We start from the raw sequence: 1,053 nt of genomic DNA, 5'->3' as shown, positions 1-1,053 counted from the left end.
CCCCCACCAGCTCCTGGGCGCTGCACAGGGCAGCCACCACCGCCTCCTTCATGCCAGGTACCATCACCTTCTCCCAGGCCTCAGCGTGCCCCGCTCGCTGCAGGTAGATCTGGAACTGGTGGCTGGACCAGATCAGGTCAGGGGGCAGCTTGGGGTGCCGGCCCCTAGACAGCCTCCAGTGCTTCTGGATGGAGACATTGCAGAGGTGCCGGGAGCTGGTGTGGCGAGAGCAGGGACGGGTCAGTGCGGTGTGGGGGTACTGGGTGTGCAGCACCGGGGTGGGGGGCACTCACCGGTGCAGGCAGTGCAGGGAGAAGGGCCGGGAGCAGAAACGCACGTAGCTGTCGCCGTAGAACCAGACGGTGAGCGGGTTCCAGTCCGTCACCAGGAACCATTGCCGCAGGTCAAACTTGGTGCCCAAGATGAGCAGCGGTCGCTCCACGTATTTCTGCACCACCCATTGTCCCGGCTGTACTGAGGGCGCCGTGCATTTCTCTGTTAGCTCCAGCACCTTCTCCAGTCGTGCTGAGCAGGTGATGCCTGTGAGCGGGGACACGTGGTGCCAGTGAGACCACTCCTGCCCGGGAAGCCTGTGCCCAAACCCTCTTTTCCCCTTGGCTTCACCTCTGCCACGGGACTTGGCTCCGGGCTTGATTATCCACAGATTCTGGATGCCCTCCATGTGGAGCTGGGGCAGCGGTGCCTGGAGCTTCCCCCTCCCCTGCTCGTGCTGCAGGCCACTGGGTGCCAGCCTGGTCTGCTTCCTGTAGGCGGTGACATAGGGGGCTTAGCACCAGCACTGCCATGCTGTGTGCCCCCCCCAACCCGTCCCGCCCTGCACGCACTGCACCACACGGTAGTACTCCTGCAGGAAGCAGTCCCACTCAGCATCAGTGACACGGAGCACTGGGGAGGCCCAGTCGATGTCATTGTGCTCTAGGCTGTCCAGCTGCATCCTGCAAAGCTGCAGTGCGGTCTCCAGCAGCTCGGGAGGAGATGGAGGTGCTGGACCTGCCGGGAGTGGTTTGGGCTGAGGGTCATGGCGGGTGGGCG

At 64.2% G+C, this 1,053-nt stretch overlaps 1 protein-coding gene across 1 annotated transcript in view; it reads right to left on the bottom strand.

The window, feature by feature from the left end:
• Positions 1-7: 7 nt before the first annotated feature.
• Positions 8-1,053, bottom strand: part of LOC104405639 (tubulin monoglycylase TTLL3-like) — a gene marked incomplete at its 3' end in the record, with an annotated part of 2,370 nt that continues 1,324 nt past the window's right edge. Inside the window, exons 6-8 of the mRNA XM_010014398.1 lie at positions 846-1,011; positions 294-764; positions 8-215 (exon numbers count right to left, since the gene is read on the bottom strand). Coding sequence (XP_010012700.1) covers positions 8-215; positions 294-764; positions 846-1,011 — 845 coding nt within the window. The remainder of the gene's footprint in view (positions 216-293; positions 765-845; positions 1,012-1,053) is intronic.

The sequence above is a fragment of the Nestor notabilis genome, unplaced genomic scaffold, assembly GCF_000696875.1.
Source record: "Nestor notabilis isolate BGI_N333 unplaced genomic scaffold, ASM69687v1 scaffold21595, whole genome shotgun sequence".
NCBI classification, from domain to species: Eukaryota; Metazoa; Chordata; class Aves; order Psittaciformes; family Psittacidae; genus Nestor; species Nestor notabilis.
Note: the sequence above shows the minus strand (reverse complement) of the source record. Positions and strands in the feature narration are given on the sequence as shown.